The sequence below is a fragment of the Zeus faber genome (assembly GCF_960531495.2).
Source record: "Zeus faber genome assembly, chromosome: 11".
Classification (NCBI taxonomy): domain Eukaryota; kingdom Metazoa; phylum Chordata; class Actinopteri; order Zeiformes; family Zeidae; genus Zeus; species Zeus faber.
The window spans coordinates 13885108-13911169 of record NC_137205.1 but is presented as its reverse complement, the minus strand read 5'-3'; the positions used below and the strand labels follow the sequence as shown (position 1 = coordinate 13911169).

General features: G+C 46.5%; 1 protein-coding gene across 1 annotated transcript; it reads left to right on the top strand.

Annotated features, from left to right (window-relative positions):
• Window positions 1-343: 343 nt before the first annotated feature.
• Window positions 344-15885, top strand: syt3 (synaptotagmin III; the record flags this gene model as incomplete). The annotated part of the gene is made up of 10 exons (XM_080010224.1): window positions 344-494; window positions 4085-4480; window positions 5012-5120; window positions 5395-5571; window positions 8815-8941; window positions 10898-11116; window positions 13560-13680; window positions 14566-14737; window positions 15431-15560; window positions 15796-15885. 10 exons carry the CDS (start codon window positions 344-346, stop codon window positions 15883-15885), a joined length of 1692 nt encoding a protein of 563 aa, XP_079866350.1.
• Window positions 15886-26062: the final 10177 nt, after the last annotated feature.

The window sequence follows — 26062 nt, the reverse complement described above, 5'->3', positions numbered from 1 at the left end:
CTTATATTTGTAATGTCTTTAAAAGTTTACAATTTATCACTTGATTTTTTCTGGTATTATGCTGATCAGCTGTTTCCTTCCTCTCATTCCAGGAGACGTCAGAGGGGAGGGCGTGGCACGGTCGTATGCAAGCGTCTCCTTCCGGGCGATTCTCCATTCCCGACCGAGACGCCCGACAACAGAGTCCCGCCCCCTCCTCGGCTTCGCCGCCTCTAACCGACAACGCCGGGACGGCGGACGGGCCCCGTCCTCTTCTGGGCTAAGCGCTGTCCAATTGGCTGAGGGTGGCGAGGGGCTGCGCTGCGATTGGCTGCTGCGGTGGGAGTGCAATGCGGATTGGAGGATGTCGGGGGACTGGGATGAAGACCTGTGTAAGAAGGCGCTGATATTAATAGAGGAGCTGTGCTTCAACTCTGCCAGAGGCTACAGCCAGAGCGAACACTGCCAGGAGTTCAGCTACCTGCTGAGGGGGCGCAACAGGCCGCTCGACACAGGTAACCAGCACGTTTGACCGCAAGGAAAGGTATTGCAACAAGGGCAGTGTGTGCTGCTGCTATCAGGTGAAAGCCTCATACATGCCGCTCCGCTTCTCAGCAGCTGATACCAACACAGGGTACCCCCCCACCTCACAGCTGTGAAGTTCCCCATGATCCTGAACAGGAAGGAGCAGGAAAAGAAATTGGATGGATAGGACACTAAGCTGTCGATTTACCATGCAAACACGGCGCGACATTACCCAGAGTCTTGAGAAAGGTTTCACATGCCCGGCCGTTGACTTTATGAGGTTTTCACCTGTTTTTGAGGCCCAACACACGTGGGTGTGAAAATGTAAAGGACTGTTATCACAGAGCAGTATCACAAATATGTAAATGTTCATTTTGGTTGTGTTGTGTAACCGTGCCGTGCTGTATAGTAAGTAATATAAGTGCGTGCATGGCAGGGTATAGTGTGTGGGTTCTGACTGAACTGTTTTGGAAGTGCAAGGTGCTATAATGGGGATTATGAGCGGATATGTGTGGCTGAGTGTAGATTAGCCCGGATTGGCTTGCATGTAGCTTCCGGAGATTTGGACGGCACTTTGTGTGTGTGTGTGTGTGTTTGTGTGTGTGGGGTGCCATCCAGCGGCTCCAGGCGCTGCCCCCCCCCATTCCACCCCACCTACACACACACTAACACACAGCCCCTCCCCCAGCAGCTGTGGCATTTGTTTGCCGCTCACTGACGGAAGTCTCCAAGCCCTCCGAGGCGGCCCGGACTGCGGAACGCTGTCAGTGGGATCGGCTTGTGTAAGCAGGCGAGATGTGTTTGATGTGGAGGATGTATGACTCCCAGCGGGCGTACATCACACGCAGATTGACAAGAAGTCCTTGCTCTGCTGTGGGCTTCAGAGATATAACTGGCCCCAGACTCACACACACACACACACACACACACACACACACACACACACACACACACACACACACACACACACACACACACACACAGATATTTAATGCACACACCCTCCCTTCCCTGCTGAGACCCCCTACCCAGACAACAGTGGAACTGCTCTTTATGCTTTCAGTATGAGCAGACGGCAGGGTGGGTGTGGAGTGATGCCAAGCACCTGGCCTAAAGAGAGACAAATGGAAGGGAGTGTCCCTCCCCCCGGCAGACGGTTTGATCACAGCCCTGTCTTATCAGTGGCCCCTGATCTGCCAGCCGAGCACACCTGCTACTACTCTGCCTACCTCGCCTTGTTTTTCTGAGCTGGATCAATACATTAACCTTTCTCGCGCTGAACCCCTCCCCTCCAGAGGGCTCGCGCTAAATCATTGTCACGTTGTTTTTCCTACGTCTCTCCGTAATTCTTCTTATCATCCATCCACACTTGTTCTCTCTCTCTCTCTCTCTCTCTCTCTCTCTCTCTCTCTCTCTCTCTCTCTCTCTCTCATTGTCTCTTTGTTTTCTAGTTTTTCACGTGATCGGTGGTAGTCGCTGAAGTCCAGGAATCCAAGCACTCAGCCAATGTGTCTGTTTCGACACGCCACCCAATCTGTTTTTTACCCTCTATCCATCCCGTTCTCCCCACAGTGAGCCGCGAAAAGCCTCAGATTGCTCTCTTTCTGCTGTCATTCTCCATTTTTTTCCCAGGCATTCTCTTGCCCTCCTTTCCTTTCAGACTTCTCTCCTCCTACTCCCTTGTTCCTGTCTCTCCAATTCTGACTCTTTCTAATTCTTATTTTTGCCCCCCATCTCTTTCTCTCTCCCGCTCTCCATCCCAGTCTCACTCTCCCCGCTGACAGATCAATGTCTCTCTCCCACCCCCCACCCCCCACCTCTCTCTCACTTTCTCTCTCTCTCTCTCTCTCTCTCTCTATTCCTCTCTCTCTCTCTCTCTCTCTCTCTCTGATCATATCTTTTGAACAAGTGCTGATTAATGACATACACAGACTGATGAATAATTCACCAAAGAGAGAAAGAGAGAGCGAGGGAGAGAGGGGGAAGGAGAGAGAGAGAGCGATAGGGGAGAGGGAGGTGGGGAAAGGAAAACGAGAGACAGAAAGAGACACGCCGAGTGGGGAGGAATGGAGAAATTGGGTGAGAGAGGAAGGAGTGAGAGAAGGATGGAGCGATAACCAAAGAGGCTCTTTGCAAGAAAGAGGAAGAGAAGAAAAATATAGGGGGGAAAAAAACAGTCAGTAAAGTCGGACGCCACAGGAAGAAATGGGTGTGAGGGAAATGAGAAAGGTGTAAGAGAGGATTCCACACAAGACAGCGAGAGAGAGACAGAGACGGAGAGCCAGAGAGAGAGTGGCAGAAAAGAGACGCACCCCAGGGCTCAACGAACGGCTGCCATCTTATCATTTACTCGTTTGCTCCCAGTCTCGTCGTCAACGTGCTCCGGATGAAATTTTATTTTCCTTTCATTTTTGCATTATGTGTTTAGCGTTTATGTTGTTGCCGTGCCCACGAAGCCATGGTGAATTGGAGTAATTCGACCAAAAAGGGCGGAGGAGGAGGAGTCGGATCTTGCACTGTGGGGGAAACATGCTCCAGGTTGGTACTGGAGTTCTGACAGTTTGATTGGTGGCCCTGTTGATGGGACGGAGGCTGAGAAGTGAAGAAACAAGATTTGTGCTCTCATGCTGGAAGATAGGAAAATGGACTCGGCTTGCGACGCCAGGACAATATTGCACTGCACTTCCTGGTTTCGACTGGTGTAGTGGGGCTTGGGACCTGTGTCTACAGTCCGGGGTTCTGTTTCCTCTGTTCTTATGGATTATGGCTATGTCCATATGTCTTATACAATTTGTATATGTTTCAAAGACACTGGAAGACACACATGTGTGGTTGGAAAAAAACTGCGATAGCCTGGCTGCCATAAGTGTGTAATCCCTGTAACTTTTCCTCACGCCCCCAAAAGAGCCTGAATCTGGAACTGTCCAGCCCCCCAGTGCTGAAATTGTGCTTTTAGCCTCTGACATTTTTCATTTAGATGACTCATACAGTCACACCCCCGAACTCCACACACACACTCACACACAATGACACACACACACAAACACACACGCACGCACACACACACACACACACACACACCACAACCACCACCACCACCACCACCTCTCCGCCCAGACTTCATCCCTTAGCCGTCAGAGATAAAAAGCTCATAATCGAGAGGAGACGCCTAATAGGGTTGCAGAGAAGTAGCACTCTGTGAGTTAGTAACGTTATTGTTGGCCTCGCGCTAAGATATCCACTCTGCCAGCGTTTGCCCCCATTTTCGGCTCAGAATTTAAATGGGGGATTTTGAGCTTGAGGGGACTGCATATCAATTCCCACTCACCGTGGGTCTCCTCGGCTCCAACCTCTTTGCCTTCTTTTTAGAGTCGTGGTGGGAGATTTACGGATAATGGGGTAAGATGGTCTTCTTAACCTGCTGTGGGTTTCTGTGGAACGTACATTTGGATTAGTCAGGAATAGGTAATGACTCTGTGGGGTTCAATCTATTTATTATTTATTTATTTATTTATTTATTTATTTATTGGGGGTTTTCTGTCCACCCACTCAGCCACCATTTTTTCCTCTGTCCCCCTAGAGATCTCCGTCAGTCTGCTCTCGGTGATCGTGACCTTCTGCGGGATCGTCCTTCTCTCCGTCTCTCTCTTCGTCTCCTGGAAGCTATGCTGGTTGCCATGGCGAGACAAGGAAGGCGGAGGCCTGAGCCTGACGTCAGGGCTGCTGCCAGGGGGCGCCGGCGTGGGGGGGCTCGGGGGCGGCGGGGGCTCCTCGCTCCTCCCCCCGCTGCTGCAGAGAAAGGACGGCCACTCCTCCTCCTCGCTCTACCCCACGCTGGGCCAGCAGGGCCAGCACCACCCGCACTTCTCTGACCTGGTGGGGTTGGAGCGGGGCGAGGTAGGGGGTGTAATCGGGGGACCGCAGGAGACCCAGGAGCACTCGTACCTGGACATGGACTCCTACCCCAATAACGCTGGTGAGAAAGCCACTGTTCCGAAAATGTTAGTACACCTTTCATCACACCCTAATGGTAATGAAAAAGTAATGCCCGGTTATCGTGGGCCACAATTAGGACGTACTTTGCTGACCCTTATCTTGAACATAAATTTATTTTCTTCCATTAACACAACAGCAAGCGATATTCCTTTTCATGGGAGATTCTCACCAACTCCATCTGCTTACTCACAACCGTAAGGTGTCAAATCCTGACTCACGCTGTGCTGTTGAAGCGATCTCCCTCTACTTTTCTACTCTCCACTGTCGGCTCTCTGCAAAATCAATGCGGCGCAATCGATCAAATTATTGACACTGATCCTGCCTCACAAAAAAAAGACATCATTCTTGGAGCCGCTGTAACCACTGCGTAGGAGACGCCGCCGCCATGTCTGTCAAGTGACTGTAACTTAACATTCTCTCTCTCTCTCTCTCTCTCTCTCTCTCTCTGTCTCTCTCTCTCTCTCTTTCTCTCTCTCTCTCTCTCTCTTTCCTTTTTCCCCACATCGCAAAGGCACCCTGAAGCTGAGCCAGACGTCTCCCGACGTCCCCAACACGGAGGGGGGAGCCCAGCCTCACAAAGACCTGCCCAACGCCCACTCCCAGCAGCAAGTTACAGCGAGGTGGGCATCCTGTGAATGTATGTGTTGTTGTGTGCGTGTGAGTGTATGTATGTCTAGATATGACGGTCCGACATTTTCTTTCAGCGCTTCAATTGCTGCTAGCCTCAGAACCCTCGGGAAGCACAGTGTAATTTGGTTCAATTCCCTGTAGATAAAACCAACACATCTGTGTTGTACAGGATGTGCAGTTTTTTTTGGGACAGCTACAGCCCACAACTTTGCGCGGCTTGGCTCATTTGATATTCACCCTCAGCGCTCTTGTGTGTCTGCTCAGGCCCAAGCCCATGACTCACCAGCTCTCCAGCCCTGATTTCCATGGTGAGGAGAAGGAGCAGGTAACCAGCATCGGGCAGATCAAACCGGAACTGTACAGACCTAAGGGGGACCAGGGAGACGGGAAGCAGGGCGACAACTGCGGCAAGATAAGCTTCCTGCTGCGATACGCCTTCAAGTAAGTCGGCGGGTTCCTCTCAACCTCCAAAGGCCGCTTCTGTTAAATGTGAATGACAATGCAGCCATTGTGTCTGACGATCAGTACAGCAGGGATCACAAGGCATTTCAAAATAAGTTGAGGGGAGCTCTTTCAATAGATAATTTCACAAATTAATTTGGCTCCATTGTATTTAAGCCTCTAGTAAGTATTATAAAATATGATTCAATAAAGAGGTTTTTTTGACAGTAATTGTCAGGTGCCATGCTTTGAGGATGACACAAAAGGCGTGTGTGTGTGTGTGTGTGTGTGTGTGTGTGTGTGTGTGTGTGTGTGTGTCTGTGTGTGTGTCTATAGAGAGGGAGAGAGTGTTGTAGTTAGGGCTTTTTTTGTTTTTCAATTGGTGTCGTCCCTAGCAGAACCAGTATTTCTAACAAACAAATGTTCCTAAACCGGTAGCAACAAAAAAAAAAAAAGATCAATACCAGTATTTTTTACATTCATGCAACATGCTTAAAACCACATTTCTATTCAGTATGAAGATGTTAATAGGAATAATACAATTTATGTTAAACAGGCCTTGGCCTCAACTTAAATAACAATACTGTAAATGTGAAAATGTTTCAACTATCTGAAGAATTTGGATAAAATCATGCATTTATCAAAAAGACTGATCTGACATTTGGGAGGTAAAACAGAAATAGATGGCTACTTGAAGACAAACACATTTTTTATTAAATACTTAAATTCCATCATTCAATGATTAAATACAATTGTATTATTAAATAAAAAATATAAAAAATGTATTAATACATGTATGTATTTATTATTTTATATTATATGATATTATCTATACAGAATGAAAAAATAACCTGTAATAGAGATTTCACTGTTTAACATTTCTGTTCTGCACAATGAAATACGATGTCTTTGTTTATGTTTTTGGTCCCAGTAAAATGTCCTTTTTCGTTTCCGTCCCTCTATCTGTCGCGGGCCCTGATTGCAGTGTTTGTGTGCCTGGATTGTTTGTGTGCGTTATGGTGCGAGAGATTTATACACGTGTGTGTGTGTTTGTGTGTGTGTGTGTGTGTGTGTGTGTGTGTGCGTGTGTGTGTGTGAGAGAGCCTATTAGTGTGTGGGTATGCGGGAGGGCATGGGGGGCGGGGCTTACAAGCTGTCTGTGGACCGGGGGCTGCATGCTGTCCCATTTCTGCCCGGCCGTGACATATCGAAACATTACAATAGGGGGAAAGTGCTGATGGTTCGCAAAAAGAGGGAGGGGAGAGGCTGTTATGGTCATGAATTATATATGGTGGGCTACTTAAAACAGCGGCCCCTGTCAACACCTAATAACAACGGACTCTCTTATTACCGGAATCACAGACACACAGGATTAACGGGGTTGATGGGTCCAACTCCTTTCCCCCCCAATTTCTAAAGACATAGACATGCAACACCAGCGCTGCCTGTCACAATAGCCTTGAGACAAATAGAAGAAACAAAGATAAAAGAAGAAAGGCAGGGAGGAGGGGGGAGATTCAGCAGGAGGGAGAATATGTCAGCGGCGAGTTTCTCAGCCACCTTGTGGGAAGACGTGGCTGCATTTGTCACCCCGTTAGTCGGGAGAACCGCGTGAAACCGTGAAGAGAACCTGACAGTTTGGGGAATAACAGCCCATGCAACAGCGTCAACCCGCCATCCTTTGGGAAAGGCAGGTCTATCGACACTGCCAATAAAAGCTTGTGCATTCCCACAGCGGGGATAACGGTTAGGAGCAGGGCTGTGAATTTTCACTTTCTGCTTGAGAAGCAATCGGCGTGTCCCCGCGGCCGGCCCGGAGGATTGTGCAAAATGGGTGGGTTTTGTTTCCTTCCCCCCTTTTGTTTCCACCCCTCCATGTCTTCTTTCATGTGAGGGAATAACAATCTGCCACCATCGGTTTGGAGATAAACGTTTGCGGAATGATGACATTCGATTAGGTCGGTCTGAGCTGTCATTTTCGGTCACATCTGATCATTTTAATCGCGCCGCCGCCGCCGCCGCCGCCGCCACTGCCGCCGCTTGATCACGACGACTGTGGCTCCTCTCACGCTAACCCGCGAGCAAATTGCACGGGGTTGGAAACCATTAGATAGCGTAATCCCAATTGGTCAGGGTTTTCTTATTTACATGTTTATCCAACTTAAGAAGGGGTAATGCAATTCATTATTTCCTGTGATTGCTCCCATCATCCTCGGTTTGATGTGATTGCTGTTTAGAAATCTTCATCCGTTTGTTCCTAATTGGATGTGATTCAGCTGTAGACATGTGTCCCGACCGTAGCTCATGATTGGTTCGAATAGTAGTGCGGTCGCAAACCGGACGGCGGCCCCCTTCTGCCGGCCCGCCCCCCACTCCCCGTTCGAAGTTCACGCCGCTCTCCTGAAGGGCCTAATGAAGTGTTGACACGCTCGTTATCGCGGGGAAACACGTTCTAACGAGGTTTGACTAAAGGCCTGCGAGCCATCTTGATCTGTTAATTAGATTCATCATAAGCAGCCTGTGAGATAGACCCATGACCGCCGGTGGTTTACTGGAACATAAAGACATCACAATCAGGCTTCCTATGTGTTCTGTGGAACTGTGTGCGTGTGTGTGTGTGTGTGTGTGTGTGCGCGCGTCACTGTAGGTGTATTCCTGGGCGATAGTGGCGAGAAGCTCCAGTCTGACCAATGTTTGTCATGTGGTTATGGGCCCTGTGTGTGTGTGTGTGTGTGTGTGTGTGTGTGTGTGTGGGCCAGACCGACAGCATTACAAAGGGAAATATGTTAAGGATTATTAATAGGCCGGCTGCACTCACACTCCTCTTTCACTGGCTCTACATCTGTGCTTCCTGTGCTTACATCCAGCATCGCTGATCCTGCAACTACGGTACAGCTAGAGGGGTGACACATAAACTACTCCTCGCTTCAGAGATACCCAACCTCCCACACTACTATCTGTACACACAAATCCCACACTGGTGTGCTTGTGTGCATGCGTGTGTGCGCGTGTGTGTGCGCGCGTGTGTGTGTGTGTGTGTGTGTGTGTGTGTGTGTGTGTTGTGTGTGTGTGTGTAGCCGTCTGGCTCAGATTCTTTTTTAACTTGAGATTGTGCAAAGCAAACCCCGTCTGGGACTTGGAAACTCTTTATAACTCTACGTTCTTAAGGTGTACGGTAAGGTTTTGACGTGTGTGTGTGTGTGTGTGTGTGTGTGTTCACATCGGTGTCTGTGTGTGTGTTAGCACGGAGCAGCTTGTGGTGAAGATCCTGAAAGCTCTGGACCTGCCAGCTAAAGACGCCAATGGCTTCTCCGACCCATACGTGAAGATCTACCTACTGCCAGACAGGAAGAAGAAGTTCCAGACCAAGGTGCCGCCCCCATCCTCTCCCACCGCACTCACCCAAAATGCCTTTTTTTATTCCTGACAGCGACCTGCGGCGCAACACTGCAATAGAAGTTACCTGGCTTCAATAAGAGAGGAAAAATGTAGTCGGCATTGTTTGTTTCGGTAGTGGGAACAACACCAATCAGATTAAATCAGACTACATTGCATTCAATTAAAATAGTGTTGTTAAATACAATAGCACATAGCATAGCTTTGTGTCACCTATATTATTCAAGGGGTTTAAGAGAGCCTGCTTGTTGTTTTGGTTCAATCTGTTCATTTGTAAAACAGAAACAGACACAGCCTTACGAATTCCCCCCTTGCTGCTCCCCCACTGCTGAACAGTTGTTTCCAGACCAATTGCAATTAGGACCTCGGCATCACAAATGTAGGTCTCATTTTTCATCTTCGGGTGTGAGTTGCCACCTTTCTACAACTACTGCCGTTACCATGCTGGAGTGCGGGAGCAGAAGCGACAGAGATCCTTAAAATAAAGCGCTTTGTTCGCCGTGATCAATGCCGATTGAGTGTGGAGCTGGGAAAGCGCAGACCGTGTGCTGTAAATGACAATAAAGTTGTAGTAATTGAATCGAAGCGGCTCCCCAGTCTTTATCCCAAGCCGGGGAGTTTTCTGCTTGCCTTTGTGTTTTACCGTCTGAGTCACAAAAGCTCCTTCAGCCACCGAGCTGAGTGTGTGTGTGTGTGTGTGTGTGTGTGTGTGTCTGTGTGCCTGTGGGTGTGTGTGTGTGCGCGTGTGTGTGTGTGTACACCTTCATCATTTACATAACGCGGCTTCTCTATTGTTTCCAGTGCAGATGATGAGCGCTGAATTTCAATCGATTTCTGCCGACGCGGCGAGAGGGTGCGTTTCAGTCGTTTGCGACCGGAAGAGAAAAAAACCAAAACGTCTCACGGTGACTAATTCGATTTTCAAAAACATTGAGGTGGACGTGAACATCACCTTAAGACTATTTTGAGATTAAGAATTTGGGTCGACCGGTTGTCACCATTAAGTAGATGTTGGAAATTCGATTTTGCAGCTTCTCAGGGGCTCAGTGTCTGTATCGGGTTTATAGTGCGTGAGTAATGCAGCTGCTGTGTCCAAAACCTCTAAGACACTTAATGCCATCCAGTCTCATTTTATTTTATTTAGTTAACCTTGCATTCATTATCTGATAGTCCTACTAGTCCATTTTAAAGACAACATTTGTATCCAAACCAGATCTAAACTCGCCGGAAATTGCGATTTTATAAATTCTGAAATTGCGTATGCTGATAGTCAAGTTGCTTTAATGTAAGCTGACTGAGCTGAAAGGTTGATTTGTAATGAGATGCAAAGAAGGATTTGGAAATGCACCCCGCAATGTACCCCGGATTTAAATATATATATATATAAAGAAGCCGTCGATTACATGAGTTGCATGGTTGTAGTTGATTCAAAATGTCCATTTAAACGGCGTTGCGATGAAAGATAGATACAGAATGAATAGAAAATATTCTATACGAGCATTTTGTGTCACGTTTCCCTTTTTAGACGTCCTGTCCACAGTGAGTGAAGCAGACCACGTCTGATGACTTTGTCAAGGACAATCAGAATGACTCATCGCCACCATGTTGTGAATCTGTTTGTTTGACTTTCTCTACATATTCTGTTTCAAACCGCTTATAAACGCGAGGTGAAATCTCCTGAAATACGGAATATTTAGGAAAGTATTTAGCTCGGGTAAGACTTTGGAGTAAAACTGTCGATAAACTAGTTTTATCTATTGCCGAAGCGCTATCGTTTGACACCTTCAGCATATTGGCTTAAAATTCCCCTCAAATTTGCACGGAAAAATCTGATTGTGGAATCCGACCCCCTCACCCCACTCCAAAAAAAAATATTTCAGCCGAATCCCTTGTCAAATAATTCCCTCTCTTCACCCCCCTGTCCCTCCAGGTTCACAGAAAGACGCTGAACCCGGTGTTCAACGAGACCTTCCAGTTCGGCGTGCCGCTCAACGAGCTGCACTGCAGGAAGCTGCACTTCTCCGTCTACGACTTTGACCGCTTCTCCAGACATGACCTGATCGGCCAGGTGGTGGTGGACAACCTGCTGGACTTCAGCGAGGGCACCGGGGAGAAGCCCATCTGGAGGGACATCGTGGAGGGCACCGCGGTAAGAGACCCACGGAGGGTGGACGAGAAAGGCTTGAGGGATTTGTGACGTGTTTTGATGACACTGTTTAAAAGCATGTTAATGCATGTGCCCTTCGTTTTGATAGATAGATAGACAGACAGACAGACAGACAGACAGACAGGAAGACAGACAGACAGACAGATAGACCGACAGACAGACAGACAGACGGACAGCCGGATGGATGGATGGATGGATGGATAGATAGATAGATAGATAGATGGACAGACAGACAGACAGACAGAAAGACAGACAGACAGACAGACAGACAGATAGATACATAGATAGATAGACAGACAGCCAGATAGATAGATAGACAGACGGACGGACGGACGGACAGACAGACAGATAGATAGATAGATAATGTACAATAAACTTAAACTAGAATATAGACAAATGTGGCAATATACAATAAAAAAATAAACAATAAAAAATAAGCCTCACAAAAAATAAACCAGAAGATGAAGCCAAAAAATAAGCAAAACAAATTGGGCATATGAGGCATACGAGATAGAGCACTGTGCCATTTCCAGAAGGTTGTTTTCAGTCCCTATTTGGACACACAATGTGACTTCTAGAAGTGACGGTGTTATGGAGCCTCTTTAGGGCGGTCTAGATGTCTGGATTTCCAGACATCATCAGACTGAGATTAATTTTTAGTGACTCTCCATGGACAACTGCTCCCTTACCCGCCAGCCTTTACCACTGTGCCCAAAATACTCTCATCATATTACTTGGGTGTGGATGTCTAGATCAATGCAAAGTCACCACTGGCCGCAACAAAGCTATTACAGCGCAAATATATATTATACCAGGCAGGTTATTAAGCAGTATCCAAGCGAAGCGCTGCATAAAATTTGCAAAAAAGAAGTCGAAATGCAAATCAGACAAAGCTGTCACAGTTGAAAATATTATATGCTGATGAGGTTGAGGTTTCGCTTTAATATTACATTTATAGGACAAGTGGAAATGTTCAAAGTTTAAAGTCTGGCGTTTAAGGCAAATCTGTGTCTAACCGGTTCTCTCTGAAAGTCCTGTGCATGTGGCTGCCATTTTTACCGGCAAAGTATTTGTTGTAGGTTAAAGGTAGGTGAGGTTATAGGCATGTACAGCACACAGATCAGAGGCAGTCGTATCTACGAGAAGAAAAAACGGTAGTGGCCGGACCGTTCTGCGGCCCTCGCATTTTGTGGGATGATTAAAGGCTTTTCCGGGCAATATGGATGAATTTGTTGGGATTATCAATGGGAAATTATCAGTATCAAGATATAAAACAATATCTTCTGATAAATTAAAAATACCAATCGATTAAACTGAGCTTCATCCCACCAAATTCAACACTGCACGCCCCAGCAGTACAGCCACGAAGTGTGAAGTAGATGGGATGAACGGGCGAAAAAAAGGTAACTTTGCTGACTCTTATGTATGTCTGTATGTACGTATATATATATATATATAGACTGTATATACTGTGAGGATGAAGCTTTAATGGACGTCAAATAGGAGCTTTGTGATGTACCAGGACTTCTACTCTGTGAGGTAAGTACTGGAGGTAAGTTAAAGGAAGTTTCATTTAGGAGGATTTAAATGTATATTTAATTTAATATTTAACCCAGATAATTAATACTATTATAAAATTATATAACCCGGAATTGCGATTGTGGCGCCGCCCCTTGCGGAAGCCTCGTATCGGTTACGCGCATTTTAGTATTTTTTTAGTATTTTTAGAGCTTATTGTGCCTAATCACCGGGTGTCATGCCATTTCACTGCATATATGTTTATGTATGTGATTAATAAACCTCTTGAATCTTGAATCTTACATCATGAGCTTACCCACTTGTGAAATAATGGAAAAATTGATCTGCGGGGTCACTGGGAGATGAATCGCACCACCGTTTGACCCGAGCGGGCGCCGTTGCCTGCGAGACCGCAGACGGGGAGGAGAACGGCGCTAAAAGAGAGAGATGTCACAGAGATATAAACAGCCCAGAGAATTGTCACCTCCACTTAACACTTTCCACCACCCGGGGACAATGACGGATTGACATATGATTCATTTATAGCGACGGTGCCTTTTGCCTCCACCTAAACACTCTGTCTATTCAGATTAGGATGCCTGTTGTCACTCCTCCCCCCACCCCCCTGTCTGTCTGTCACGTCGCTCTATTCTGGCGACAGAGTGAAGGAAATGGTGATAAATAAGAGAAAGGCATTCGTTAATAGCTGTCTCCTTGTCGCCATCGACTGCTGCCATGGCTTAGATCGCTTTCTGTGTTTTATTCAGAGCGAACCAAGGTAACCTATGGCTTGTGTGTGTGTGTGTGTGTGTGTGTGTGTGTGTGTGTGTGTGTGTGTGTGTGTGTGTGGGTGCGTGCGTGCGTGTGCGTGTGTGTGTGTGTGTGTGTGTGTGTGTGTGTCCTGCAGGAGAAGGCTGATCTGGGAGAGCTTAACTTCTCGCTGTGCTACCTGCCCACTGCAGGCAGACTCACTGCAACCATCATCAAGGCCACCAACCTCAAGGCCATGGACCTCACCGGATTCTCAGGTGCAGGATTAAAACCCTCGGCTCCGGAAGCCGTTTTCAGATACGTGCTTCTGATTTCCTTCAAGCTCGAAATAAATCAATCATTCCTCTCCTCCGCGGCGCTTCCCTGTCAATCTACCTCCCCCGCCACGTATAACATGAATGTTTTAAAATAATCTTGGATCCATCCGGCAGGTGAGGCACCACAATCTCAGGAGAAGCTTGAATATGGGCCAGCGTTGGTCAACATAAAATGAAGCACAAGGACAATATTAATAAACCTCTTGAATCTCTTGAAATGTGTTACGGGCCACAATTGACATTGCAGATAGAATTTCACATTGGGAGAAATTCAAAATTGAAGTATGAGGACATTTCCGTTTTTGCTCATTTTTATCATCCTCCACTGTGGCCCTGGAAGTAACATTCCACTTGCATTGTTCGATTTTTCTTTGAATACTGAAAAAGATTGCGCTACATACAGTATGGAATTGGCAGAACAGTTTCACCACCAATGACAATACTTGAGAAGACTTTCCCTGGAGACTGCGATGATTCTCTCTCAGATTAACTGAGATCCCAGACACTAAAGCCCTTATTACTTCCTCAAAAATCTCAGAGCGTTTGCCGGGCCGAGACCCGGCTCAGAAGTGAACCCGGTAAATCAAATGCCAGGAGTCTCTTCCTCCTGCTCTGCTATTAAGCTTGTGAATGGAACGCGGAAGTGAGTCAACCGCCGTAGCTTCCCCCCTTTATGTTCTTAATCCGGCTTTGCCAAGGTGACTTGATTTTCATGCCTTTTATGTGTTACAGATACTTGCGCGCATAATACGTAATCGGGTTTTGAGGAGTCCCCTCTTATCTCACCTCGCTCTCTCTCTCTCTCTCTCTCTCTCTCTCTCCCAGATCCGTACGTAAAAGCCTCCCTCATCTGTGACGGGCGCAGGCTAAAAAAGAGGAAGACTTCAATTAAGAAGAACACGCTAAATCCGACTTACAACGAGGCGCTCGTCTTTGACATTCCCAACGAGAACATTGAGAGCGTGTCCATCATCATCGCCGTGATGGACTACGACTGGTGAGAGACATTCCCGGTGTTTAGACCGGCCATTAACGGGAGTTCATTTCCGCCTCAGGGGATTTGCGTCGAGGCTTTGTTTAGTACGTTGTTTCTTAAAATAGCGCCCTGTGGATATGGTGTAAAGCGGGGGAGGTGGTTGTTTTGGCGTTGTTTTCGGCCCTCGGGGGCCTGCTGCCGACTGTTGGCGCTCTGGTTGAACACGGTGAGTGCCCCGTGACTCAGACTCCCGGTGGAGAAGTCCTGTTTTACATGGAGGACGGGCGGCTCATAAATAACCATCCCTTATGCTAATGCTAAGTGGGGGAGGGAGGGGGAGGGTGCAGCCCTGCCAGCGTCGGACCGCTGCTCGCCGCTAGCCCGGCCTTGTCAACGAGCCACTTGGCTGCTCGACGTGTTGGTGTATGAATGCATCTCCTCCTTTATTGTCTCCGCCGCCGTCCTTCCATTTGGCATCGCCCAAGACGTCTCCGCCTTTGTGCGTTTGCGTGCGTTCTCCCCGCTGAACCAGAGAACAGGAACAGGGCTGTGTGTGTGTGTGTGCTGCGTACGGAGCAAGATGCTGTTCAATACCCTGCATACCTGATTTCTTCTCCCAGGCCCAATAGAGACCTGGCTGCGTGTCCCTGTGTCTCATTCTCTTTCTATTCTCATTACCCCCCCCCCCCCCTTTCCTCCCATCCTGTGCGTCAGTATTGGTCACAACGAGGTCATAGGTATGTGTCGTGTGGGCAGTGATGCAGAGGGACATGGCAGGGAGCACTGGACGGCCATGCTCGCCAATCCACGCAAACCCATCGAGCACTGGCATCAGCTGGTGGAGGTAATGTGTCACTGTTCATTTGTGTGTGTGTGTGTGCGTGTGTGCGTGTGTGCGTGTGTGTCTGTGTGTGTGTGTGCACGTCCTCTTTTTCCTTTTTTTTTAAATATAGATCTGATATATTTATATTTACTTTTGATATATCCATTAAGTAAGCATTGCTTTATATACCAATACTATGCTATCATGATGTAATAAATCAGGTGGAATTCTCCGCGTATGTTTTTCTTCCTTCCAGGAAAAAGCAATTAGTACATTTGTGTCAAAGAGTGCCACAGCATCCTCTCCTAAGCCTCACATCGTGGTGGACAGTCCACACTCTGAGTAAAACTGTGAGTGTCACGTTGCTATTATTCATTCGTACCTCATTTTATTTTTCAAATTCAGGCACCTCCTATAAATTGCTATTTTAGAAACAAGGTACCAGGCTGCCTGTATGTTATTCCACACATGATTCAACACCCCTCCCCTCCCCCCCACGCCCCCCTTTAAGGTTTTCTTCATCTGGAATGTCACCACACATCCCGGAGGGCAGACACACTCAGATGTGCATTGCACTGGGAAATCAAGGGTATTCTACAAAAACCATGAGCTAGTTGCAAGTATTTGATAATGCACGAGCCAAGGAGCCTTGAGATGTAGGAGCCATAAGCAAGCAGCTTCTCTCTAATCTAGATGTTATGGGTTACGTAACGCTCCCCCCTTCCCCCTAACATACAGCAGAGCATAATGTATACTTACAAGCTGCTGTATATATATACACCGATCAGCCACAACATTAAAACCAGTGACAGGTGAAGTGAATAACAATGCTCATCTCGTTCCAATGGCGCCTGTCAAGGGTTGGAATATATTATGCAGCAAGTGAACAGTCAGTGAAGTTGATGTGTTGGAAGTAGGAAATACGGCAAGCATAAGGAACTGAGTGATTTTGACAAGGGCCACATTGTGATGGCTAGACGACTGGGTCAGAGCATCTCCAAAACGGCAGGTGTTGTGGAGGGTTCCCAGTACCACAGTGCAGTGGTTAGTACCTACCAAAAGTGGTCCAAGGAAGGACAACCGGTGAACCGGCGACAGGGTCATGGACACCCATGGGTTCATTGATGCGAGTGGGGAGCGAAGTCTAGCTCGTCTGGTCCGATCCCACAGGAGATCTACTGCAGATCAAATTGCTGAAAAAGTTAATGCTGGCTATGATAGAAAGGTGTCAGAACACACAGTGCATCGCAGCTTGCTGCGTATGAGGCTGTGTAGCCACAGACCGGTCAGAGTGTCCATGCTGACCCCTGTCCACCACTGAAAGCACCTACAATGGGCACATGAGCATCAGAACTAGACCATGGAGCAATGGAAGAGCTGGCCTGGTCTGATGAATCACGTTTTCTTCTCCATCATGTGGCTGGCCAGGTGCATGTGCGCCGTTTACCTGGGGAAGAGATGGCACAACTATGGGAAGACGTTAAGCCGGTGAAGGCAGTGCGATGCTCTGGGAAATGTTCTGCTCTGGGAAACCTTGACCCCTGGCATTCACGTGGAAGTTACTTTGACATGAACCACCTACCTAAACATTGTTTAGGTGGGTCAGAGCTGTTTTGGTGGCACGAGGGGGACCTACACAATATTAGGGAGGTGGTTTTAATCTTGTGGCTGAATGGTGTGTATATATATATATATAAAGATATATATAGAGGGTACCTCTGTATATATACTGTACATACAGATTTACACTCTTGGACAATCAGATCTCTCACCTAACCTGTCTCTTTGTCCCTTGTTCCCTCTCTCCCCAGATCATTATTATCTCTCCTGCACCATACTTTTCATCCTTTTATTTTCATCTGTGAATAATTCTCTCCATCAAACGGAAGAGAGAAAATGGAGACACATCCTACTGCTATAGCGCTGCTCCGCTCCCTGTTCGCGAATCCTCCGAGTCCGCCACTGTCTTCACGAAGCAGGGACACACATCCGTCCCTAACCCTCTCTGAGCATTAGACTACACACACATACATACATAAATACATAAATACATAAATACACACACATAAACAAATCAGAAGGGGTGGTAATAGTTGTCAATCTGTAACAAACACACACACACACACACAGGGTTTGTAGTACGTGCATAGTTAATCGGTGCTTCAGGTTAGTCTAGTTAAGTCATCTAGGAGATTTGTGTGTTTTTTTCCCCGTGTAAAAAGATAAAAAGAATACTCATGAAAACCATCCTCGTATGGTCATTTCAAACAGGACCAAAGGTTCAAGCCCCTTGTACCGACTGGAAATAAACACTCTGTCAATATATTTTTTTTTTCCTTTCGCGACATTGGTGTACAGTATAGTGTACTGTATGAGAAAAAACTTCTATTGTAGTACTTTCAGCAGGGCAACACGTCCACGGTGGACGTTTTGGATTACTTCTTCAGGCTCCAACCTCCTCCAGTTTCAGACCGATCTTTTTTTTTTTGGTTTTTGTTTTTGGTTTTTTTTTAATTTTCTGGAGAAAGACAATTAGCCATCCCGTGGCCGTTATTGATGTCAGAGGAGGGAGCGGTGCAGAAAGGACCCACTGGTCGAAAAAGCATGTTACACCACCTTGAAAATATGTCCCTCTTTTTCATCGTCTTTTTTTCGTGCCACCTTTTTTCATGGCGCTCATTGATATTGATTACAATTCATTTTTCTATTAATTGTGGTGTTTGTTGTATCCGTCATCATCGAGAAAGATTTCTTTTTTATTTTATTTATTTTTTTATTCCAACATCCATCGGGGATGAGACGGGTGTAAGCTCTCGAGACAGATGGAATATTTGGGTGACTGTGTGTATGACAGAAGAAGCGTACCCCCCTGACAGACTTTGCCCCCCTTGAAAAAGGGACAACCGGGGATGGGGGATCGATACTAAGGATGGACCAGCATCATTTTTGGGGGTGAGCTCACTGCTGGAAATGTCACAGTGTCATTATATTTCCCCATATATTATTTTTCTATCATTCTGGGACTTGGGTTTACTGCATTATCTGATTTTTAATAAGGGAAAGAAGAAAAAAAAATCATCGTCATTACCCATCATGTTCCTGACACAGCTATACAAAAGTATTTTCAAGGACACACACACACGCACACACGCACACACACACACACACACACACACACACCCACACACACACACCGTCCTGTTGTTGCTTTGATTTGTGTGTTTCTGTGTTTTGAAGGTGCGTTTTGTATTTGCGTGCGTCTTGCGTGTGTATGCCTGTGTGCCACCGTGACCCGTGTGTGACACGTTTCTGCGCTCGTGCCTCCCTTCCTCCTCCTCCTCTCTCCGCTCCCCGAAACCCGCAAGTTCCAGGAAGAACCCTGCCCCCCGCGACCTTGAGACGCTCGTCCTGAAGCCCTAAATGTATCTTTCTGTCTGGTGTCTAAAAAGGGAGTCTGTTTTATTGTTTTTTTGTTTTTTCTTGGGGGTTTGTTTGTGGGACTTATCGCTCAGCCGGTCGGTGGGGAACAGTTTGTCTCACACAGACATTAGGTCGTACGTACGTCTGTGTCGTCTCTGAAACCAGCTGTTTAGTCCTTTGAAAAACTCCTCCCTTTTTGCCTGATGTAAGTAACTGTGTTGATCATGTTCCTCTTTCAGTGATTGTGTACTGTGTGTATGAGGGAAGAAAAACAAAAAAAATCCAGATGGCACCTTGATTAAAAAAAAAATATATATATAAATAAATAAATAAATAAAATAATGAAATTGCCGGGTAGGTTTTGGTCAATTACCGAATGAGCAAAAACAGTCGAGACACATATGTTAGAGGCTACGGAATAAGACAAATTAAGATCCCCACCCCCAGCCACTAACAACCCAATATTATGAAGGAGGTGGAGGTGGGTGCTGCTTTTCCTTGAGGGAAGAAAGAAACGCCCCCGAATAATTAACTGTATCCGATCTCGTCAATTGGAGATCACGTCTCTCACGTCCGCTAACCTGAAGCTCAGCTCAACAGTAAAAATGACCCGCAGCAGCTACTCGTGTTTGCTATCGCCGTCATTTCCGACCCCTTGTCACCCCCAGACCTCCTCCTTTTAAGACACACACACGCACAAACACACACACACACACGCGCGCACACAAACACACGCTCACAGCCGCACGGAGAGGCATGTGTACAAAACACTAACACACGCGCGTGAGTATCTTAACAAGGCTCTGGTTTCTCCCGCTTCTCGTACCTCGGGGACGAGAGCCGTTTGGCGGGCACACGGAGGGCGGTGCACTCCTCGGCAAACCCTGATGTGTATTCCACGCGGCTCGTCGGCCACGGCGCTCATCGATCAGCTTGTATAAGTAGATATGGTATTGATCCATCGGTCTCTAGGCCCTGTAACTACTCCCTCACACGGTCTCCCCCCCCTCAGCCCCATAAACCCCCTCGTATCGCTGGCTCTCGCTGGACCTCCGCCCCTCCCTCTCCCATCCCCCTCCACCGTCCCGCTCTCTTCGTCTCCCATTTTCTTAAAAGACTCCCCCCGCCCCTCCACCCCCACATCTATTACTGGTTTACTCTCTTCCTTTCTTCCTTCCTTGCCTTTGCACCCCTACCTATCCATTCCTCTATCCTCCTGCTTAGTTTTCCTTCCAGCCACAGCCACTGTGCTGACACGTCCCTCCATCTTGCCCTCCTTTTTTTTATTTTTTTCTCATCTGTGTACGACACTCCTCTCCTCTCCTCAATCTCTCTCTCTCTCTCTCTCTCTCTCTCTCTCACTCTCGCTCTCTCCCTCTGTCTCTCTCTCTCTTTGTGTTAGTGCAGTTCTTCTGAGTGGTCATGGGGAAACGTGTTTGCATGCTAATATTAACATGAATGATGTCAACTTGATGCAACGAAAAATTATATAAGTGATGCTTAAGTGAAGCAAAAATCCGAACAACAAACTCGATACTAATACTACTAACGACGGAAAGCGGAGATCCAGCAAATGCTGATCGGTGGTCGATAACAACGATGATAAATAACATTGTTAATGCTGTATAACGCTCTCTCTTGAAATCGGTATTCTTGTTTTGAATTTCTCAAATTTCTTTCGTTTTTTTTAAAATATATTATTTATTTAAGAGGTTTACTTTTTTATGGGTAACGCTGAGAATATGAACAGGAGTGAGACATTCAGTCAGGGTGATTGTTTCAGTCAGGAACGACTCCGCCTGGAAGGAGGATGCTGGTGAATGTGTACGTTATGGTGTGGCTGAAACAGTGATAAAGGAAATAAAGGATATGTATCATCCAGTCTCATTCTCCTGACTCTGTTTATCCTTCATAATTCAGTGTATTGGAAATTTAAAAAAGGCATTTGTTTGTGTTCACGTGGAATGAGGCTTTATAATCACATATGAGGCTGTTCACCACACATGAAGCCTCTGGCCTTTGAAAAGTGCACACTCTATAATTGACTACATTGCCGCGTCGCGATGTATTTTCCATCTGCACTGTTGCTTGACCTATAGAGGTTGTATGCCCCCATCTCTTCCCATCTCCTCCGCCCTTTCTCTCTGCTTACTGCCATGCGTCGAGTCGTGTGTAATTATTTAGTCACTTTCTCATGAATTGTTTATTTCGAGCACATTTTTACCTAAATGCAAAGTAGAGCACCGCCGCCCGGGCCCCTGCGTGCAGGCCGCTACCCAGCTGCTACGTCGCTCTTTCCTTTAATGGTCATCCGTCTCATGCGGCCATTATCCCCCACTTAACATGAGCGCTGCTTTATGGCGAGAGAACGTCTCACGGTTGTGCAAATGTGCAAACTCCACCGATCCGACGGGGAGGACGGAGAGGAACGGCGCGGGCTCGGCGCATGCATGCGTACACGCCGGCCAGCGGCAAGGCGCTGGCTGGAGTATGTTGGAAAATGGAAAGAAGAGGAAGAAGAGAAGAGGAGAGGGGAGGAAAGTCGTCGTGCAGCAGATGAGGACGAGGGGGGAGAGAAGGAGGAGGGCTGAAAAAGGAGATGTGACAATGCACAGCAGCTAGAGAGCGCAGATAAGGGTGGGAAGACGGACAGGGAGCGGGATGGGTCCTCGCAGACAAACTGTTTGTCTTTGTGTGTGTGTGTGTGTACATGTACATTGGTGCACGCAGTACATGCACCTGTGCAACATGTGCAGGCATGCACGCACGCGCGCGCACACACACACACACACACACACACACACACACACACACACACACAGTTCCGACACGCCACTTAGCACTGCTATAATGCCATGAACCATTGAAAGAGAGGAGAGAGGCAGAGAGGGAGAGAAGGGAGGGGCTGGGGGGTGGGAACTGCTGTCTCCATGGCAACGTTCCCACCGTGCAAAAAAAAAAAAAAAAATCATTTAGTCGGAAAGACATTTCACTCAGTTCAGTGAGCTGAAAGAAACAGTGAGGGAGGGAGGATGAGTTAGAGACGGGCTGAGGTGTGTATGCATGTGTAGTAGGAGCTGTTTGTGCCACACTGGTAGAATCTATTCCACTAATTGGACGATAGTGTGCCATTAGCTTCATCATTATATATAACGATTATTCATTCCTTTATGCCATTAAAAATGAATGCCACGTTGGAGATTTTGTTATTGGAATTTTTTTATGGCAAAAGGGGGGGTCACCACCACGTGCAGTGGACCTGACGTAGCTACAGATGAGGTGTGTATCTAAGGTTAACTTAACTCTATATTAAGAGTGTGTTATAACGCTCACTTTATGCTACGACCCCTTTTGCTCCACAAACCACACTTTCAGAAAATGGCCCCTTTTTATGTAACTCTTACCCCAAAACTTTTGTTTTGTCAGCACAAAAGGACTGCGCAAAGAAGGGACTGTTACCCTTACCTTTTTATTATGCCACCCCTTGAGACCTCTTATTCCAAAACTATAAATAATACCCAACCCCTCTCAGAGTAATGAATTCCATTAGCACGCCACACTGGAAACCCAAACCGGTGGGAAGGTGCATGTACCTTCGCAGGAGAACGGTAGGCCATACATACATCCACTGATTAGCATTTTCTACAAATTGCACCTTATCTTGAAGACACAGTATTGTTCACCATACACCATATCCTTTTTTTTTCCCTCCATGGTGAAGCTGATTAGACAGAAAAAACTGTTTTCAAAATACATTCACAAAATGGGATTGAGGTCCAATGTCATTCCCACGGCACATTCATCTTGACCCTCAATTCTCTACCGCAGCTTTTTGGCACGGCACCACCGGCACCGGCGCGAGAGGAAGAGCTGAGGAGACCCGCTATGACAGGATATTATGATCACAGCTTTTCCGAACGGAGAAAAAGGGCCTCGGCTACCCCGTTTGTGGATGTCGGTGTATCGGTGTGCTGACTGTGATTACTTGTTGTGAGCCGACCATCTGGCTCCGAGCGTTCCAGCTGGGCACTTCAGTCCAGAGAGCAATTGTCTTTGCCCTACCACCTGGACCTGCTAGACACGGAGGACTGAGGCCCCGACAATATTCCTCTCCCTGTCTTGCGGTCACCGTCTCAGCCCCCTCAAAAAATAAAAAAATAAACAAACCCGTAAAGACATAAGAACACCCCTGAAATCATAAAGGGACGCAAGCTTGTTAACGTTGTTCTATTCTTTCCCCCTGTTTTCGTTTTATTTTATGAGGCCAGACCTCTAGAGTGGGCTTTCCATAATTGCTTTGCAGCAGCTTGTGTTCTGCGCATTGAAGTTCAAAACAGCGGCCGACACAGCGATTCGGTTTGAGTGAAGGAAAACATCAAGGTCGCAAAAACAAAATGGGGTGCCTACGCATGGTCACACACACACAGGCGCACACACACACATCGAAACACACACACACACACACGCACACACACACACCTAATGTCTCAATCTAATTTTGCCGTGGCACACATGTCGAACTGAAGAGCAGTGTGGGGGATTTGGCGCGTGGGGGGTAGCCTTGAGCACGCACACCTTCAGATGATCTGGGATCCCGCATCCAAATAACCCTGGTTACTGATGCTTAAATAGGAAAGCTGCTCCAGAACACAGCTCGGTGCACTCCCAAGAATTTGCGTTGGAATGATTTACAACATTAGAACAGAGCGTAGCCTCTGTGGGAGGCTTTGAGTTTGATGAGCGCTGAAGCCCTTTCCTGAACGCGCTGCTCTGCCTGCTGGCTGGCTGGCTGGCTGCATGGCTGACCGGCTGGCTGGTCGGCTGACTGGCAGCGCCACAGGGGAAAAGATGCTATTGTTGGACACAGTGTTTCCACTACAGGTTAGCTGCCGGCAAATTGTGCTGATTTGACAGCACGTTGGCTCTCTCACGGCTGACTTAGTTATTATGTTCTGGTTCTCGGCGCCCGTGCTCTGCAAGGCGGACAGGCAAGTTTTGTAGAAAAAGGTCACCGCCTGAAAGGAAGTGCTGGATTTGAAAATAATGCTCCAGGCCAGGCCTGATAAGCCTACGAACAAAGCTAGTGTAAAGACTAGATTTACATATGACATACGAAAAAATAAAGATACATCCTATTGGAATGAGACTACCGAGCCTATACATTGTTTGCTTTTGTTTTCATCCAAAGGGAAACAGCAGTTTTTTGACGGACGAATGGAGCTTCATTTCAAGTTCTGTTGCCTCGATAATGAAATAGAGGATAAAAAAAAAAAAGACATTCAAGTCTGAGACTGAAAACCCTGTGCTTCCACTGCAGACGGGAGGTCTACTCTGCTAATTGTATCTCTATGCTGACATCTCCTGGAGATAAGCCGTAGTGATGCTCTCATTATTTCAGCCTGAAAACAGTTGGAAATATGAGACACTGTTCATTGTACTTCAAGGTACAGTGTTTGAACTGAAAACCAGTTAGGCGTCATGTTGAATTGGTTGTTTGTATTATAAAAGAACAAGATTATGACTGAAAACCAGTTGGGCGTCGTGATGAATTGGTTGTTTACACCAATTCATCAACTCACGCCTAACTGGTTGACAGTTCAAACACTGTACCCTGAAGTAAAATGAACAGTGTCTCATATTTCCAACTGTTTTCAGGCTGAAATAATGAGAGCATCACAATCATTATTAAATGATAATATCACAGTTTTGTACATATTATGTGAAAAACTGTGGTATAATCCTTTAGTAATTCATAAAACTTAGAAATCGCTGAATGAAACTTTAGTCCTATTCAACTTCATTCAAACAGTGAATAGGTTTCCTCAAGATGGTTTTCAGTGTTTTCTTGTGTGTGTTTTCTTTTACGACTATTTTGTGTTGATAATGTTCACGCTGAATAAAAATTGCTTCTAGACCTAGAAATTGAACTGTTTGGTTTTTTTTTTTTACATTTTTCAATTCTGAGTTTTACTGTCTTGTCCAAGTCTTGACACAGTAAGCGCAAGATAAATTATATATGCATGATTTATTTTCATATATTTGAAACAACATGCCATCAACCAACAGTTTTCAAAATTCTTGAATGTGTTTCGACAGGCCAATTCGCAACTGATTGCAAAAATGTTAAACTGACACTGCTGACACTGACACTACAACCAAGTTAAAAATAAGTTTGAAAACAAATCAAGTAGATTGCATTTTGTTATTTACTATGACCGTCTATTTCAGTGTATCATCTACTTTAATTCGATTTTTGTAACAGCTATTTGCCAACAGAGTAAAGACTTTACTACAACAATTGTATAACCCGTTCCTGTGGCATACTGTGGTGTATTGCAATACTGTTTTGTATTGGCACAAGTAGAAAGAAAACGCATACATTATGCAGGACAAAGTCATACTTAAATAACAACTAGAACAAAAGAGATTGTAAGAGCCAAAACATTGACTACTTCATAACTGACATCAGATAATGACTGATGAAGTTAAGGTTAGGGGTTAGGTTGTTTAGGGATAAGCCTAACCAATGCTGAGAGGAAAATGTGCTCGCCGCTTCTATACTGGAGGTTCCCCTCTTCACACGTGTTCCGGCGACACAATTTAAATAAAAAATGGCACAAAAGCGTTTAACAGAAAAAAATAGCCGGGGGTCAGGAGGGTCGGGTGTTGTTATGGGGTCCCTACGGTCTGATATTCAGACCACCTGGTGTTCAGGTTCTCAATCGGATGGTCCATCTTGCTTCAGCCCCTCTTCTTTCCCTGGTAGACCGTTGGGTGTTGTAGAATTGAGAACCACATGTAGGATATCCAAGTTCCGCAAAATGGCTTGCCAGTGGGTTAGCTGTTGTCTTCTGGGGCCTTACATTGGATTTGTGATGGCTGATGTGTTGCCAAAGGGGGTTTCTTGGTGGAGGCCAGGTCATGGGGGGAGTAGGAGTCTCCTGTAGAGACCCTTGGGGTTGGGGTTAGGGTTTGGGATTACAGTTAGGGTTTGGGTAAAGGTTAGTGTTGGTCGCTAACCTTAACAATTATATCACCAGGGGTCCTCACTGAGCCACACACATAGGCTCCACTACCTTCTGTACTGTATGTAGCATACTGTA